This window comes from Oryctolagus cuniculus, chromosome 5 (assembly GCF_964237555.1).
Source record: "Oryctolagus cuniculus chromosome 5, mOryCun1.1, whole genome shotgun sequence".
Taxonomy (NCBI): Eukaryota; Metazoa; Chordata; class Mammalia; order Lagomorpha; family Leporidae; genus Oryctolagus; species Oryctolagus cuniculus.
The window spans coordinates 54,897,116-54,913,669 of record NC_091436.1 but is presented as its reverse complement, the minus strand read 5'-3'; the positions used below and the strand labels follow the sequence as shown (position 1 = coordinate 54,913,669).

Sequence of the window (16,554 nt, the reverse complement as noted above, 5' to 3'; positions counted from 1 at the left end):
TCATAAAGAAGTTGTATCTCACACAGACTTGAGATTGATTATTCCAGTAACAGATTCAGCACAGTTGGATACTACTATGTAATTTACCTCTAAGTAAGAAAAATGGCTAGAAGAAAACAGGTGTAATGAATGTATTAGACTTGAAGATAGAATCTTTATATAATCTTTATGTCAATTTTAAAGTGCCAAGAGTTGTTTTGTTTCTGTCTGTATTATATTAGTTTACATTGAACTTACTGTGTAAGAATATTCACTTTGGTTCATTTAATTGTTTCCAAAAGTTGGATAATAGGGTTAATATTGCACAAAGTTAAATAGAACACTTTTTTGGTTAGCAGGCATTTGGGTTTGTCTCTCTTTCCTTCAAACTATCACTCAACAGTGACTCCTGAAACAGAATTACAAATATTTTCCTCTTGCCAAATCCCAGGTCTCATGAATCCCCCTCCTGGGGATCCTTGTTTTAACAGAAGTCATCTGGCCTCAGTCTGTCTATTCCATTCTCAGATTTACCTTTTTTGTTACTTGGAGAAAATAAAATTATTTGGTTGAGATGGGAGGTAAAAAACAAACCTATTGACTCCTTTTTGACTCTTAATATAATATGTATTATATGACTAGGCTGGCGCCATGGCTCAATAAGCTAATCCTCCACCTTGCGGCGCCGGCACACCGGGTTCTAGTCCCAGTCGGAGCGCCGGATTCTGTCCCGGTTGCCCCTCTTCCAGGTCAGCTGTCTGCTGTGGCCCGGGAGTGCAGTGGAGGATGGCCCAAGTCCTTGGGCCCTGCACCCCATGGGAAACCAAGAGAAGCACCTGGCTCCTGCCATCAGATCAGCGTGATGCGCCGGCCGCAACGCGCTGGCCGTGGCGGCCATTGGAGGGTGAACCAACGACAAAGGAAGACCTTTCTCTCTGTCTGTCTCTCTCTCACTGTCCACTCTGCCTGTCAAAAAAAAAATATATATATATATATATAATATGTATTATATGACTCATGTATATTATATATTATGACTCTTAATGTAATATGTCTTTATATATACCTGTGCTTAGTCTTGGTTATCTCTTTTAAATGATGACCAGAAGTCATTAGTCATTTAATAGCTATTATAAAAGTTTGTACTTAAGAGCTGTATACATTACCAATGGTGGTTGGTAGAATACTAATAGCTACACAGAGGCCTTAATATTTACTTTAAAAAATATATAGGAAAGAAGGGAGAAAGAGGTCCTTAGCTCAACTTTTGGTCTGTATCATGTTGGTGGTATAGCAGAAATTCAGTGCCTCAGATGTATAATTTTAAACTCAGTTTTTACAAACAGTTTACTTTCCAGAACATTTCTAAATGTGGGGCTTAAAATCTCCAGCTGACTGAGGAGTGAGGACATATGACATTCACTAATGCAGAATCCTGCTGTTTACAGCAATCATAACTTTCTCTGGCATCAGAAAGCCACTGTTCCTTCCCATTCTTTAGCATTAATTTTTTAAAAAGATTAACAGCATGGGCTTTGATGATTCTCAGTGGCATCTAATATAAAATGTGACTCATGCAAGTATCATTAAAGGCTGCCAAATGATGTTTTCCTTGTGAAATTCGTGAAGAAAGGATCACTGCCCCATACTTGCATGTGGAATGAATATTGTAACATGATATATATTGTAATGTTTCCTTATGTATTTCTGGTAAATATTTCCTTAGAGATATATGGGGAAATTACCTAAAGGATAGTTTTTGAGAGGCCTATATGAGGATATCACAATGTGCTACCATCAATAAGGTATGCATTGTAGGTTCTCTCAAGTCCCCTTGAGGCCTTGTGTGTATTTTCAGGGAGTAGAAGGTACATACCATATAGAAAAAGTTGCCATGTTGTGCATATTAGAGTTCTTACTTTGCTGAACAGGGGAAGATTATACTTAGTAATCCTATGGGACTATATGGAAGTTTATTCTCATTCACCAGTTACATGATTCCCTGAGTGCAGCCTACAGGTTTTTTAATTAAAAAAAAAAAAGAAAGAAATCCAGATATGAGTATTCCTATTTTATGTGTTAACTTTCATGTGTAGAATTTAAAACTAAACTCCCAAGGTGGGCTTTGACCTAGCTGTTAAGACACACTTGGGATGCCCACATCCCTTATTAAAGAACAATCTTGGTGCTGCTCCAGATTCCAGCTGATATGCACACCTTGGGAAAGAGGTGATGGTGCAGATGGTTAGGTCACTGCCAACCATATGAGAGACCTGGATTGAATTCTGGACTTTTAGCTTTGACTTTGCTTAGCTCCAGCTGTTATGGGCATTTAAGGAATAAACTAGAGGATAAGAGAGTGCCTGGCCTCTTGGCCCTTAAAATTAAAAAATAAACAAACAAACTCCCTAGTTGGCATTCTGGAAATGGTTTGTGATGTCTTTACATGTGACTTGACTTACATATTATTGTAAACTTTATAGTGAAGGACAGTTGCACTCTGCACTGTAGTTGCCAACCATCCAGCTTGTATTTGTATTAAAATTTGTATTAAACTGCAGGTGCCGCGGCTAATCTTCCGCCTGCGGCGCTGGCACCCCGGGTTCTAGTCCTGGTCAGGGCACTGGATTCTGTCCCGGTTGCTCCTCTTCCAGGCCAGCTCTCTGCTGTGGCCCAGGAGTGCAGTGGAGAATGGCCCAAGTCCTTGGGCCCTGCACCCACATGGGAAACCGGGATAAGTACCTGGCTCCTGGCTTCGGATCAGCGCAGCGTGCCGGCCGCATCTGCCATTGGGTGAACCAACGGAAAAGGAAGACCTTTCTCTCTGTCTCTCTCTCTCTCTGTCCACTCTGTCAAAAAAAAAAAAAAATTGTATTAAACTTACAAAATTATTTTTAAAAAGTTTTCTTAGCAGTGAATATCAAGGTTTTATTTATTTACATTTATGAAGGGTATTTGGAGACCTGCAGGATAATCAGATTGTTTTGTTTTTTCTACAGAATTACCCCTGGACTACAAATTTACAAGATTTTCTTCAAGCAATTCTAAAACAGCCGGCTACTATCCATTGGTTCATTAGACCATTGGCAGTGGCCCAATAGTCTTATCAAATGATGAGACACTGATAGCCAAATAGGTTATTGTTACTGAAAAATAAAGACCCATATAGGCAGCAAGTGCACTCTAAAAAAATGTTAATTTTCAAAAAACATTGTAAATGCTTTATAACAAACTTTTATGAGAACTGACCAAAAAATTGATATTTGTTTATTGGTCTTTTTTACAGAAATCATTTTGATGTTTAACAACTGGCACTGTGTTAAAGCCTCAGCAGCTTATAACTAAAGAGGACTTTGGTGATATTTTTTATCCCAATAGTTTTGGAATCAGACTTCCCCTGGGGAGATACACACATTTACATACAAATCTATTCCAGTGGTTTTTTGGGAGTGTGATCCAATGACCAACAGCAAAACAGCATGGAATAGCATAGGAGACCTGAGAACTTGATGATGAACATTTGTGGGCCCCATCCCAATCCTACTGAATTAGAAACTCTGGGATCAGGGCCCAGCAATCTGTGTTTTAAGAAGCCCTCCAGGTGATTATGTTTTAGTCTACAGTTTGGGAACCACTGGTTACAGCATATCTTTCAGAGAGTTGTTTCATTGGTCTTGATAGATAATAGCTGAACATTGAAATGTAACTTTTGAATGTCCCAGGAAAGAGCAGCCAGAGTTGAGAACAACTGATCTATACTGGTTTCTTCAACTTCTATCCAAGAACTTTTGAGACTAGCTATTAGATTTTATGCTATTCCTGTGTTTTCCAAACTAGGAAATAAAAGAGACATGATTTCTTTTGAGATGATAGAGTCAGTATGGAACAGACATGGTACTGAAGCCATTATCTCAGCCTCCATTGATATCCATTAGGTTAGTGTCCCCCATAATGTTCAAGGCTACTTAATTCATTTTTAAGAACTTGAAGGCATGTATTCTCAATGAGAACAAAAATTGGTTGTTGGTGTGAAAACAATCCTAAGTAATACATTGCATTGTGGCCTTCTGAAGCTCAACCCCGCCCAACAAAGTCTTATTATTTATTGTTAATTTCTATCATTTGGGGGGAACTATAATGTATAAAGTTACCAATTAAATTTTTCTCCTGAGGGTGATAATACAATGCTGTAAGGATTTTACAGGTATATCATAATCTAGGATTGTTGTGTTCTGTCTGCTCTGTATAGTCAATAGTAGCTGCTTGGAGCCAGATAATGTTTGTAAGTTCCTGATTATTTTTTATGCTGTCATTTCACTCTGTGCATCATGTACAGTATCAGGAAACTGACTACCAGTTTACTTGGATTGTGCCAGGGAATTAGCATATTGAAACATGCAGTGAAAGGATATTTTGTTAAAATCTGTAAATGTTCATTTAAGTCCCAAACATACAGTGGGGATGAGTTTCTCAGGGGAGGTAAAAAATTGAAGTTTTTTCCTCAAAGTGGCTTTGTTTTGTATCTATCTATAGGTGATATATTTGGAATTGATACACTGAATGTCATTGTAATATTGACATACATCAAGCATTGAGCTAAGTGAACAATGTTATTCTCATGTATGCTTTAAATAGATTCTTGATTTTGTTTCAAAATAAAAGATATTTTCCTTATGTATGTTTATTTCATAAATGGCAAAGAATGTATCTTAAAATGTTTATAAACTGCTGTAAATGTGAAACATGAGAATCCCCAAATAAGCAGTTAACTGCATTTTCCTGGCCATTGAGGAGTGGAAACTTTTTACTCTAGTCAGAAATTCTATTTTTGTCAGTACCTACCTGAAGACCTGAAAAGGGTACCACCTAATTTGACCAGATTTTTCCATCTTGTCAAAATTGGTTAGAGTTTAAGTTTCCTTCCACTTTTCTAGCATATCCCTGCTTCTTCCTTTTTTTTTTTTAAGATTATTTATTTGAGAAGTAGAATTACAGAAAGAGAGAAGGAGAGACAGAGAGAAAAGTCTTCCATCTGCTGGTTCACTCCCCAAATGGCCACAATGGGCTGATCTGAAACCAGGAGCCAGGAGCTTCTTCTGGGTCTCCCACATGGGTGCAGGGGCCCATGGACTTGGGCCATCTTCCACTGCTTTCCCAAGCCATAGCAGAGAGCTGGATTGGAAGAGGAGCAGCCAGGACACAAACTGGTGCCCATCTGAGATGCAGATGCCACAGGCAAGGGTTAGCCCACTATGCCACAGCGCCAGCCTCTCCCTGCTTCTTCTAATGAATGTTGTTTTTTTAGACTATAATTGGGTTTTTACATTTTTATTTCATTCCTTATTCTGAAATGTGACCTTGTTTCTAATTGTATATGAAGAGTAAAAATAATCATCTGAAAGTGGCACAATATTTAAAAGAATAATTCTAATAAAGTTATATGAAGAAAAATTATGTAACTGAGCAGAAGACTTAATTTTAGAATTAGCACACAGGCAAATATTCATCATCTAAGAGACTCAAAAATAAATGGGAGCTGAGATTTTCTTTGCTGGCCACTATTCATCTCAGCACAGGGAAGATCTGAATGGCACAGTGGTCAATTGTTTTGTCAGGATTTGCTATTTGGAATATTGAGATAGCAGAAACTTTCACTGTTCAATGTATTGTAATTTAAAATCAGCTTCTGAGTTTTGTTAAACAGTAAATTGAAATCATGTATTATTTGCTATCATTTACATCCAACAATTTATATAAATTATATATAAACACACCCAAGAAGATCTATGTACTTATTTTATATAACAACCCAACCTAAAATATCAAATTATATCTCTTGATATAATAACTTTGCCTATTAGAATCACATGGATAGAGGATGGCACTGTAGCGTAGCAGTTAAAGCTGTCTGCAGTGCCAGCATCCCATATGGGCGCTGGTTCGAGTCCTGGCTGCTCTGCTTCCAACCCAGCTGTCTGCTATGGCCTAAGAGAGCAGTGGAAGATGGCCCAAGTGCTTGGGCCCCTGGACCCACATGGGAGACCCCAGGGAAGCTTCTGGCTGCTAGCTTCGGATTCATGTAGCTCGAGCCATTGCGGCCATTTGGGGAGTGAACCAGCAGATGGGAGACCTTTCTCTCTGTAACTCTACCTCTCAAATAAGTAAATCTTAAAAAAAAAAAAACTCTTGGTTTTTAGAACCATCCTCAGAAATGACTGACTTCACCATAGCTACTACATATACATTATCTCATTTCTTCCCTACAGCAATCTTACAAGGTGTGTATAATTATTAAAATTTTAGATGAGGAAATTAAAATTCAGAGTTTAAACACTATACTTGCTCACAGTTGCACTGTTACTAACGGACAGTCTGTGTAAGCCCAACTTTGAATTGTGCTTTTTTTTTTTTTTTATAAGATTTACTTATTTGAAAGAGAGACATTCCATCCACCAGTTCACTCCCCATTGGCCACAATGGCCATGGCTTGGCCAGGCTGAAACCAGGAACACAGAGTTCTGGTCACATTTCCCACATAGATGGCAGAAGCCCAAGTACTTGAACCATCATCCACTGTGTTCCCAAGGGCATCAGTTGACTGACATATACAGTCTTCCATATTGGATCTACATTGGGACAAAATCTAAATCTAAAACCACACTTGAACAGTCGTACCATGCTAGGACCTAAGAGGGATTAGAAATAAAAACATGGCTCTGTGCTAAAGTAACTTATAATTTGGCCAGCTATTAAAACACGTAATATTAAAATAACTATCTGTAATGTAATACTTACCTAGAAGAGTGAAATAAAGATCCAAGAACCACAGGAGTCCTAAAACACAGAGTCTGTCTTGGAAGCCATAATGTAAAGGTCAGCAATAATCAGGCCTACTCTTTGTGTTCAGGGTCAAGTGGTCACCTTGAGTACTTACCAAATTCCCCTTGCTGGTGTTAAAGTAACCAAAATGCAAAAGTAACGAAAACTGGTCTTTGAGTACATTTAGTGAGAAATGGGCTACCTGGACAGTAGAGAAGCTGGGTCCTACCTTAGAATGCTAAGTGCAGCAGCACAGACTGTTTGACAGTCTTGTGCTGTTCACCTGTTAGATCTTTTTCAAAGAATTTTTTTTTTTTACTTTCTTAATTACTTAGTCCTTGATGCATTCTTGGTAAAAGTCAAAATTTAATAAACTTTGTTGGAATGTAATAAAGGACTAAGTTACTAATATATATTAAAAGCAATTTCCTAATTGCTTTATTGATAAATTTTATTTATTCTTTATACTTTACTCTTCAAATTTGATAGAAATGTCTAATTCTCCAAAGTTCTTAAGACAAAGCTAAACACCCAGAAGTGGAAAAGGAAGTCCAAAGCTACTATTATGTAGGAAAAAGGGAAATTAGTGTGTCATTGTTACTCACAGGGTAATATGGCCTGAGCAAACCAAAACAATATATTTCTTTTTTTTTTTTTGTAAAGATTTCTTTATTTGCAAGTCAGAGTTACACAGAGAGAGGAGAGGCAGAGAGAGAGAGGTCTTCCATCTGATGGTTCACTCCCCAACTGGCCACAATAGCCGGAGCTACGCTGATGTGAAGCCAGGAGCTCCCCTCCCTCCAACTCTGTTCTCCCACGTGGGTGCCGGGGCCCAAGGACTCGGGCCATTCTCCACTGCTTTCCCAGGCCACAGCAGAGAGCCGGATTGGAAGCGGAGCAGCTGGGCCTTGAACTGGCGCCCATATGGGATGCCAGTGCTTCAGGCCAGGGTGTTAACCCACTGCACCACAGCGCCAGCCCCAACACAATATTTCTTTGGTAACTAGAGGATGAGAGAACCTTTTAACAGGTTTGGAAGTCTGCATATAAAATATTTAAAATTAAGAGCCAAAAAGATTTAGCAGGTGTGTGGACTAGCAATTGACAGTGCCTCTATCCCATTTCAGAGTGCCTGGATTTCATATGGGTGCTGGCTCTGCTCCCAGCTCCAACTTCACTAATGCACACCCTAGGAGCCAGAAGGTCATGGTTCAAATGGCTGAGTCTCTGCTGCCCATGTGGGAAACCTGGCAATTCTTTTTAAAGCACATAGTTGTAGGAAAAGGAATAACTGCACTCACAGAATACATAATAATTAATTCTTCCAAAAGTCTATCTTAAGTTAATTAAGATTATAGCAAAGATGCTAAGGATGGTACATAAGAAGTTTTCTGCTGAAAACTACTTTAAGGTAGAAAATCAGTTGCCACCAAAACCTACAACAGTTGTATAAGAAATTTATGTTCATGGGTATGCACTTGTAGATGAGTTTTTCCCATTTACCATTTTTTAAGCAAAAAATTGTTGGGTTTGGTAGCTGTTTGCTTTTTTTTTTTCCTTGTCAAACTGTCAGGACAATAGGTACTATAACCAATTGATAACTTTAATGATCTTACAACCTTTTATATTAAACTATAACCATTTGATAACTTCAATGATTTTACAACCTTACAATTAAACTAGACAACACAGAACTTTCCATTTATTTTTATTTTTTGGTGAAAACAAGAAATATAGTAGTGATATGCTTCATTTTTCCTTCAAGCACATAGAAGACAAAAGTACTAGTGTGCCTTGTTTAGTTTGACAGAGTAATTGTACTACTAGTACTTAAACTGGTTAGGAACATATAAGTCAAGTACATTATTACTAGGGCAAGAAATATCAAGTAAGACAACAGTTATATTTTTCATTTTAAGACTAGTTTCACAAGACTTGGCAACAATTTGTAAAATCTTAAGACTCTTCAAAGATCACATTATTCAGGTTATATTTCTAAGAATAAAGCTATATATGAACAGAGACCAGAACAAGCTAATTACTGAATATTCACGGAAGTCTTCAGACTTCACAGGACACAAACGTATTTTTGTACATGTTCTCAATTACAAGCAAAAAGTAGGCTTGTAAACATCAAATTTGCCATTAAGCTGAAATGGAGAGAGGAATAGGATTTTACTTAAAGTGAAATAAGGAGCATTCACCATTACTCTTCCACATAAATAAAGGTCACTCCTAGAATAACAGAAGACATCAGACTTGGATTTATGTTTACAAGTATGGCAAATCTGAGTAAGGAAAAACTTGAGAAAAATCTATGAACATCCCATTTAAACTCCAGCCCCTTTGATTCCTCGCCTGTACCCTGGAAAGTGCCTCAGGAGTCTCCCCTTCCACCTCAGATCCTGCAGGGTTTGCTTTTCTGTTGGTCTTTCCAAGCCCACTCCACAATGGGATCATTTCTACTTCTGGGTTTTACTTAGTTTCCCCAACCTAATGCGTCCTTTCTGCTGCTTGTGTCCAGACCTCATAAATCCTCAAAGACTCAGGGCAAAGCCTTCAAAATGGAAGGGAAAAGGGCAAAGGTGTGTGGTCATCAGCACCACCAGATACCCTCACACCTAAGACAGCCCTAACACTGCCACTGCCCCACCTATTGGAACTTACCCTGGAAATTCTGATGGACTCCACATATCCCCTTAGCCCCACGAGGCCGACTGCAGTCTGCTCCCTCGTTTGTTAGAACAGAAGAAGGGGAGGAAATGCAGAACTGAAACCTGAGGGACAAGGTGGCCAGGCAGTAGGCTGGAGGCCCATGGGAAAACAGAGCACTAATAAAATAGGATAAAGGACAGGGTGACCCACAAAATCCAACTGCGTGATCATTTCTACGAAGTCCAAGGCCCAAGAAAGAATTGCCAGTAAAGCTAAGTTTTGGTTGCTTTAGCTCATATCTTGTTTGAGACCTGTCCTGAACCCCACCTCCTAGCTTCTCAAACTAAAGTTCAAGAAACACACAAGTTTTGGTTGAATTGAGGGGTGGGAGGGATGACAAGGCTAGCCTAAAAGAACAATGCCCTTAAATAATTAGAGATCTCCCTTTGAAACTTGTAGATCTTCCTAATGCAATTAGAGTGGGCGGATGAGGGCAATAAGAGATCTGAAGTCTGTTTTACAGTATTTGGACAAAACCAAGAGAGCAAATTAAACAAAAAGACTGCTCTGCCAGTTTTATTTTCTGTTTCTGAGCTGTAATCGCTTCAGAAAGAGAAAGGGAAGGAGGAGTGTTAGGTTTGAGAAACTCCACATTCCAGAAACAACCACCTATTCAGTTCCCCCACTCTGGCAACTTTGTTATGTTCAGAATGAGTGTGGGAGGGTGATGAGGGGTGGTGCCTAACAAAGTTGCCCAGATTGAGGATGGTTTGTTGGTTAGGGCTTGGTAAAGCTAACTGTTGGAAGACATTTGTCTCGGCATTGGTTTGGGCACTGTCACTTAAGCCAGGCCAAACTGCCTAACAGCCAATTAGGGTACAGGTGTGGGTTTCCTGCATGCTGCCTGGGAACCAAGTCTACAGATGGTTCTTGAGGAGGCAGACAATGGTGACCTGTGCTAAACTCAACCAGGTGAGAGCAAGTAGGGGTGAGCTACAGCACAGGCCTTCATACTCACCAGTAGCTGGTCACAAAGCAGAGTAACCAAAGGGAAAGAAAGGGCACCATGTGATAACACAGAACACCTCTCATCTGTTACTTCATTCATTCCTAGCAGTCACCCACCAGCCACCTGCTTGTTCTACCAAGTAACTAGCAGCGTAGATGGCATAGGGCCTGGAAGGCAGCTGGAATTCAGTCAGTGGTAGCCTGGAATGTCCAGTTTGGGCTGATGGCTGCATTGGGATATCAAGTTTCATCCTGCAGTGGTGAAAATCAGGACATGCCTAAAGTACATGAGTATCAGGAGCACAGCAGCATTAAGTATGAAGTCCAGCTAGTTATTTGTAAAGATGTGTCAAGCTTCCTTGTGGGAGAAAACCACTTAAAAAACCAGAAGATGACCATGGTCCCAGACAGGGCCCAAGCCATGCAAAGAAAGTCTGTATCTACAGCATCAGGAGCTTGGCATAGAAGCATTAGAAGGCCATGCACTTGGAACAGTAACAGGATGCAGAACAGCGTGAAGGCCTAGAGGGAGAACACAGGCAGATAAGCAACAATCTGCTGAAGATTCAGAAGATCCAAAGGACAAAGTGATCCAGTATGAAGAGAAAGCAGACAGAAGACTGCATGCTATTGGTGAAGCGTAGGTCCAAGAGGGAGTGGCAAGGAAACTTGTGCAGGAGCTTCTCAGGAGAGTAGAGATTAGCCAGACTGGAACCTGAAGGACCGGGGGCTTTCCACTGGCTGCCTTGGTGGGCCGCGAATTCCTCGGCGGGACCCGTCACCCATCAGGTAGTACTGTAGGGGATTGGACCACAGTTCCCCTTTGATAATCTCAGCAATCCTGTCGAACTCTAGGAGGCTGTGATCCGAGAACCAGTTAAAGAAACTGGGGATAGTGTTCCCTTCCCGGTTCCTGTGAATTTGAGCCTGGGGGTCTTGGCCTCGGTGCCAGCGGATTGGAGTGGAGAGAGACACCACCCGGCCAGAGGATCTGCGCTCATATTCCTTGACAACCCCCTCGTTTCGGAAGTAGGGGTTGCTCTGAAAGATGAACTTGAATTTGCAGCCTGCTCTGGGATGTTTAAGCTCCTCCACTTCCAAATTAATCATGTACCTCATCATGTCTTCATCTTGGCCGCTGATCATAGGTGACAGCTGGGGGTGGTTCCGAAAGGCAGTGACCCAGAAACCTGGGATATTTTGGATAATGAAGCTCCTGCGCTGCATATGAAGCCTTCGCATCCGGCCAAACTTACGCTCCAACTGAAGAAAGGCCCTGTCTGCCTGGGCATTTACGTTAGACAGCTCCTGATCGATGGCCTCCAGCGAGTCCATGCAATTATTGATCTTTGGCGCCCTGGGACGAGCCTCCTCTTTCGCCCCTCCTACCACCTTCTTTTCCTTCGGTGCCGCCTTCTTTTCCTCCATCCCCACCTCAGCTTCTCCCTCCTTTCCCTCTGCCACAGCGATGGCGCACTTTTTAGTCATTTCCTTGGCCTTCGCCCCGGGCAGCATCTGAGACCCCAACCCCCCTGCGCCACCGGCTTCTAGAGCCTTCTGCCCAGCAGAGCTGCGCGGCTCTTCACGCTGACAGCCATTTTTCTGGCTGTTGTCTGCTGCCACGGAGGCAGAGCCGGCTTCCAAGCCCTTCGTGGGAGTCACAGCATCTTCCTGTCCTGCTTTGCTCACCGCACCGCCGCTATTCGCAGCAACGCGCAGGCAGAGCGCGGGACCGCAGTCCACGGGATCCCGGGGTGCACCTCCCTCCGCAGCGCTTTCCACACCGACCCCACCTGTGTCCGCCATTGCCTGTGTCTCTTCTGTTCCCGCACAGAATCCCTCGCACTGGTTTAGGTCCGCACCTCCTGGAGTATGGTCGGGAGCAGCGAGGGCCGGGGCTTCAGAAAGAGGGAGCTTATTGTCCCCCTGGAGGTTGCTCATCTTGGGAGAAGGCAGACCTGCGGCGGATGCGCGCTCCTGGTCCTCTGCAGCCGCAGCGCTCGTCGGAGTCTGCACCTAGCCCCACCCCTTTTCGTCTTCTCGGCGCGTGCTGCCATGGCAACCGGGAACGTCAGGGCGGGGGCGTGTTACCTTCGCGCGAGAGCTCCAACTCGCTGCGCCTGTGATTATGCTTGTCCATCAAGCGTATCCCTTTGTCCTTTTTGTTACAAAATGTTCGGAATTCATTCGTCTAGAAAATAAGTTTGGCTTACATAAATGCATGTAGCCCACAAGCAGCTGAGAACTGTGTTAAGGTGGGTTTTTTTACGCCTCTGAATGAATTTCTAAGGCACCAAAGCTATTGTCTCAAAATATTTAATAAAATAAAAAAATAAGGTTAGCTATTGTCTATTCAAATCAGTTCGTAGTGCTGCTCATGACTAGGAAAGCGGATTCACCAACTAACAGGCCTGCCTTCTTCAAGGTACAGAATGATGGCTGTTACCAGTGCATTGAGATGAGCAGAGTTTGATTTCTAAAGTGAAATGTTGCTGTATTAAATGTTATAACTTTAACACTAGGAGCAGGTGAAAGGGAAACTTTTATCAACCTAACAGGGCAATAATGGATTATGTGAATTTCTTTACAGATTTTAAAGCTTATATATTTTGGCTAGTGCTCACATAGCAATTGACTATTATTTCCTCTTTATTTTTTTTTAAATAAAAGATTTATTTTTATTCATTTGAAAGGCAGAGTTACAGAGAGAGACGGGACCGGGGGCTGGGGGAATCTTCCATCCATTGGTTCATTCTCCAAATGGCTACAATGGCCAGGCTGGGTCATCTGGAAACCAGGAGCCAGGAGCTTCTTCCAGGTCTCTGACCTGAGTGTATGGGCCGAAGCACTTGGTTCATCCTCTGCTGCTCTCCCAGGCTCCTGGGAAGTGGAGCAACTGGACTTGAACCGGTGTCCCTGTGGGATGCCAGTACTGCAGGTAGCTGCTTAACTTGATAAGCCAAAAACCAGCCCCATCCTCTTCACTTTTTAATGGATGAGTATGGAGGCAACGACATGTGTGCAAAACGTTAGCCTTTACGCCGGATTCTGTCCCAGTTGCTCCTCTTCCAGTCCAGTTCTCTTTTGTGGCCCGGGAAGGCAGTGGAGGATGGCCCAAGTGCTTGGGCCCTGCACCTGCATGGGAGACCAGGAGGAAGCACCTGGCTCCGGGCTTCGGATCAGCGCAGCGTACTGACTGTAGTGGCCATTTGGAGGGTGAACCAACAGAAAGGAAGACCTTTCTCTCTGTCTCTCTCTCTCACTGTCTAACTATGCCTGTCAAAAAAAAAAAAAAAAAAAAAACTTTTAGCCTTTAAGCATTTCTTGAAAGAAATATAACCACAAGGGATTTTAATTTTTAAAATGATGTGCATTACATATTGCTTTTCTTTTGGTTATAATCTTAATCTAGTTTCTGCTTCATAATCCCTCTGGACATGAGACCAGCAAATATTTGCTAAAATTTACTCCTGGCCTAATTCACGACAGGACAGCAGCAACATTCAGCCACTTGCTGGTATCTAAACTATTGTCTCTTAAAATATTTACTTAAAAAGTCTGAAAGACTAATTATTCATCAGCTCATGGAATTCATTTGATAATGATATCATTACTCTTAGTTTGTTGAATGTGAGAATTACTGGTGTTTACCCTTAGAAAAATGGGAAACAAATTTTGCATATCTAACATCGTAAATTTGTGTTAGAATAAACTCTAAAGCACACCAGATTATGTTCACTTTCAAGTAAGAGCTCAGAAGTATGGATTTAAAGGAAATTTTTTTTTTAAAGCAGCATGTATACTGAGTAAGGGAATGCTCTTGGAAGAACACTGCTTACAGCTTTATTTTGTACCCCCTGGTCAGCCTACTCAAGGACCTATTTCAGACTGACCTGTTTATTGCCTGCCAGTAAATCAGTTATCCCAGATAAAACGTGCAAACAACATTCACTTAACAGATAGCAATTATTTTTCTGTCCTCTTTTTCACTTTTCTTTTATTTATTTATTTATTTATTTATTTATTGACAGGCAGAGTGGACAGTGAGAGAGAGACAGAGAGAAAGGTCTTCCTTTGCCGTTGGTTCACCCTCCAATGGCCGCCGCGCCAGCACACTGCAGCTGGCGCACCGTGCTGATCCAATGGCAGGAGCCAGGTACTTCTCCTGGTTTCCCATGCGGGTGCAGGGCCCAAGGACTTGGGCCATCCTCCACTGCACTCCCTGGCCACAGCAGAGAGCTGGCCTGGAAGAGGGGCAACCAGGACAGAATCCGGCGCCCCGACCGGGACTAGAACCCGGTGTGCCGGCGCCGCAAGGCTGAGGATTAGCCTAGTGAGCCACAGCACCGGCCCTCACCTTTCTTTTAATGAATCCTATTTTCAACCTTGTGGGGTGAAATCAGTCTATTGATTTGTGTTTTTTTGTAAACAAGTAAACTGTTCTATAATTGATTTATTCTTTGCTCTGCTTTGTTCCCTTTTCTAAAGAATTTTTGTACTGTTTAAAGAATCACTCTTGTATGGAGGGAAGTATCACTATGTTCCTAAATCTATATATATATGAAATACATGAAACTTGTATAACAAATAAAATTTAAGAAAAAAGTCAGTGTTCTTGGTTTTAACCTGAGATAAAATACAGAGAAGACAGAAATGCTGATTCAGTTACTTTGTGGGGCTGGTACTGTGCAGATAAAGCTGCCACCTGCAGTGCCAGCATCCTATATGGGCACCCATTTGAGTCGTGGCTGCTTCACTTCTGATCTAGCTCTCTGCAATGGCCTGGGAAAGCAGTGGAAGATGGCCCAACTCCTTGGGCTCCTGCACCCACATGGGAGACCCAGAGAAAGTTCCTGGCTCCTGGCTTCAGATTGGTGCAGCTTCAGCTGTTGCAGCCATCTGGGGAGTGAACCAATGGATGGAAGACCTCTTTCTCTCTCTTTGCCTCTACCTCTCTGTAACTCATCTTTCAAATAAATAAATATTTTTTTTTAAAAAAAAAGGTTACTTTGCAGAGGGGAAGAGGTTACTTTTACAGACTTTTTTTAGAAAATTATAAAATTACACATGAAATTTTTTTATGTATACCAAAATTTTTAAAGGTTTATACCTTTACCACTCAAAACATCCTTGTCTATAGCTTTGATTATTCCTGTTACCTGAATCATTTTATACTCCTAGCAACCTGCCTATTCTTTTTTTTTTTTTTTTAAGATTTATTTTATTTATTTGAAAGAGTTACAGAGAGGGAGAGACAGAGAGAGAGGTCTTCCACGCACTGGTTCACTCCCCAGATTGCCGCAATGGCCGGAGCTGTGCCGATCCGAAACCAGGAGCCAGGCTCTTCTTCCAGGTCTCCTAGGCAGGCACAGGGGCCCAAAGACTTGGGCCATCTTCTACTGCTTTCCCAGGCCATAGCAGAGAGCTGAATCGGAAGAGGAGCAGCCAGGACTAGAACTGGCGCCCATATGGGATGCCGGCGCTTCAGGCCAGCGCTTTAACCCACTGTGCCACAGTGCCGGCCCCCTGCCTATTTTTTTAAAACTCAGATCATGTAGCTTGTAGTAGGCATTTTAAAGGCATTAAATTTTATAAACAAGGACTCAGGGAGCACTAAGAAGTTAAATTGGTGATGGTCATACATATAAATATGACAACTGACAAATTGCTTTCATCTCCTGTACTTAACCTTCCTTAGTCACCTTACCATTTTGATAGTCCTCTGAATTTCTGTAGTACTTGTGACCTTTTCCATTTACTTTAGAACTTATGTATCCTTTACTTTTTAACTTTCTTGGTTGCTTCATGAAAGTCAGTCTCCATAGAAAATGATGATGTATAGCAGATCTTCTTTAGCATCTATCAGGAAGTTTTAAGAAAAATTCATGGGGCCCGCGCTGTGGTACAGTAGGTTAATCCTCCACCTGCATGCCAGCATCCCATATGGACACCAGTTCAAGTCCCAGCTGCTCCACTTTTACATCACCAATGTAAAGCTAAATCTCCTTTATATTCCTGTCTCCATCTTAGTTGTTTCAGGCTGCCATAACAAAGCACTATAGGGCTGGTGCCGTGGCTCAATAGGCTAATCCT

General features: G+C 41.7%; 2 protein-coding genes across 2 annotated transcripts in view; one reads left to right on the top strand and one right to left on the bottom strand.

The window, feature by feature from the left end:
* Window positions 1–4,653, top strand: part of NT5DC1 (5'-nucleotidase domain containing 1) — a 143,583-nt gene extending 138,930 nt beyond the window's left edge. Inside the window, exon 12 of the mRNA XM_008263394.4 lies at window positions 2,979–4,653. Coding sequence (XP_008261616.3) covers window positions 2,979–3,058 — 80 coding nt within the window. The 3' untranslated portion in view covers window positions 3,059–4,653. The remainder of the gene's footprint in view (window positions 1–2,978) is intronic.
* Window positions 4,654–8,489: 3,836 nt separating this feature from the next.
* Window positions 8,490–13,758, bottom strand: TSPYL4 (TSPY like 4). The gene has a single exon (XM_008263393.4). The coding sequence runs from the start codon at window positions 12,400–12,402 to the stop codon at window positions 11,161–11,163; it is 1,242 nt and encodes a 413-aa protein (XP_008261615.2). The 5' UTR covers window positions 12,403–13,758; the 3' UTR covers window positions 8,490–11,160.
* Between the last annotated feature and the right edge of the window lie 2,796 nt (window positions 13,759–16,554).

Bases quoted from the DNA above. Each gene is read 5' to 3' on its own strand.
- TSPYL4 (XM_008263393.4), bottom strand. From the start codon at position 12,402: ATGAGCAACCTCCAGGGGGACAATAAGCTCCCTCTTTCTGAAGCCCCG.